The sequence below is a fragment of the Lottia gigantea genome (assembly GCF_000327385.1).
Source record: "Lottia gigantea unplaced genomic scaffold LOTGIsca_37, whole genome shotgun sequence".
NCBI classification, from domain to species: domain Eukaryota; kingdom Metazoa; phylum Mollusca; class Gastropoda; family Lottiidae; genus Lottia; species Lottia gigantea.
The window spans coordinates 1,197-3,420 of NW_008709259.1; the positions used below are offsets into that span (position 1 = coordinate 1,197).

Below are 2,224 nucleotides of genomic sequence, written 5' to 3' on the forward strand. Positions count from 1 at the left end.
GTGTATCGGGGACTATGATTGGGTGTATTCGCTGGAACACAATCCAATGCAATCACTGCATGTATAAATTCAGTGATAGTAGAAAAGTGCCTTATGACGTTATACCTTGAGATGAAGATGTGAAGATAACCGACAATTTCTCAGACTGTAAAATTGAATCTTGTCGTCGACCTTCACTAGCAGTCGAAACCTACAACAATCCAGTTGACCGTTTATCGACTGTAACAAGTTTTCTCTTCGCAGTGTTCTGAGCTCTGTGTTGCGTCATAAGTTTCATAGATTGATATGTTCATACATTTACAGACAAAATGGACAGGATTTGGATGGTTACCACATTTTAGGGTAAATAGAACTGATTTTGTGATTCAATTAAGAGGCGATGGTGGTTGTGGTGGTGCGAAACCAACTGATGGATTGTTACAATTTGTTAAAAACCCACAGTACAGTAAGTCAATGAAATGAAAATAAACATCAAAATGGATTGTATAATACGGTATTGACAAAATTTACTGTTTTGAAAATTAATGACCTTACTACATACTACATCCGTATACTAACTCCATCTGACATGGCTACTTTAGCAAACAAAACAATTTTCTAAATGTACTGTACATTAATCATTAGGAAATCTATTTTCATTTTTTTAACTTTAATGTAAGAAGAAGAGCATATATGCTTGTAAAATTTTCAAGAAAAAAAACCGTCAAATTTTTTTCACCCTTATTTGTATATAAATTTACATGAACTTTATGTTTTACCAACCAAGCAATATGTGGAAGCGTGTTGATTGGTCAATTTGAAAATCACGTGATTCGAAAGTGTTGAAGAGAGTATTTTATCCATTTGAGTGATTGTTCTTATGTTATGTTAAGTCATGTTTTCTCTATTTTTCAGCGATTCCCACTGGTACAATAGATCCACAATGTAATTTACTTGGTTTATAGAATGAAATTTACCTGTAACCATGTTAACTGAAAATGATTAGCATGCTTACTACCTGAAATAGTAACATAATATATAAACTGATTGTGATCGAAACTGTGGAGTATTTGATTATGGCAGTTATGTCCCTCCATAAAATGCGTGCTCGATTGAGTATGTTTTTATTCTTCATACTTCACGTTACGAAGCATATAATAGGAGCCGAAGAGGAACGTGGACGGAGAAGTACAGGCTTTAAGGTGGGGGGTCGTCTGGGGTTAGGACTATTTCATTTTTCCATCCTTCATATCATTAGATATTTCTATATTTTTATTATTTTATATATATTTTAAACAACATATTAGCGAATGCCAATAGTGAGTGAGTTTTTGTTGAAATTTTAACCAATCAAAACGACCTTATTCATACAAAGGTATTGCCCGTACTCATATAGTAATAACGAGTTTTGGGCATGTATTCATATTGGTATCTTTAATAAATTAATAACATTATGTTTTGTATTTGTATACTTAACCATAGGCCTTTTATTGAAATACACTACTGTTATAAGATACTTCTTTAAATTAACTTAATTAACAATTGGCAATTTCGGAGAATGAATAGGGCCATGAATAGATGAAAATAGTTTTTATAAGTAAAACAGTCTGAAATTCCAAGGTGCAATTTTGTTGATTTGCAGCAATCGCAGCAGATGCAGACGTTGGATTTCATACTGAAAAGTGTTACGGAAATTGATGTTTCCGAATATATCATCAAGCTCCTTTTTCTATGGAAATGATTTACTGAAAAATCAAGGGCATTTAAATTTTTATTCGATTTTCGGAAAGTGATAGGCCTACATGAATTTAAATGTAAAATAAAAATGTGCATCTTAAGACGACTGTCGGCAAGATGTTGTATTATTGTGGTCTGAATGTTAACTCAAGCAGAGTTACCTCTCTTTAATATTCACCTCGGACAGAGTTACTTCCTCTTGTATTAATCGGATGTTTTGTTTTAGTTTTTAGTAAATGGGAGTCGTCTATGTATATAATTGTCGGCATAGAGTTATAAATAGTTATTATAAACATCTATGATTGTCGGTCAAATGTATACATCTACGGTGGCCATTGTCTGACATTGACATCGTATGCAGCTGGAAGAAAATCTTCTTTAATTGTAAGACGGAAGTTACATCCGATCCACGTTACAAAATAGAATTCGTTGCATTCGACAATTCTCGGCAGTGTCCGTATTCTGACTCGGCAATGAATGGTAATTTCGTTGTTTCTTCCTGGGCGAG

General features: G+C 33.4%; 1 protein-coding gene across 1 annotated transcript in view; it reads left to right on the forward strand.

Moving 5' to 3' along the window:
- LOTGIDRAFT_162924 (hypothetical protein) overlaps positions 1-944 on the forward strand; it is a gene marked incomplete at both ends in the record, with an annotated part of 1,717 nt that extends 773 nt beyond the window's left edge. Inside the window, 2 exons of the mRNA XM_009058988.1 lie at positions 304-445; positions 895-944. Coding sequence (XP_009057236.1) covers positions 304-445; positions 895-944 — 192 coding nt within the window. The remainder of the gene's footprint in view (positions 1-303; positions 446-894) is intronic.
- Positions 945-2,224: the final 1,280 nt, after the last annotated feature.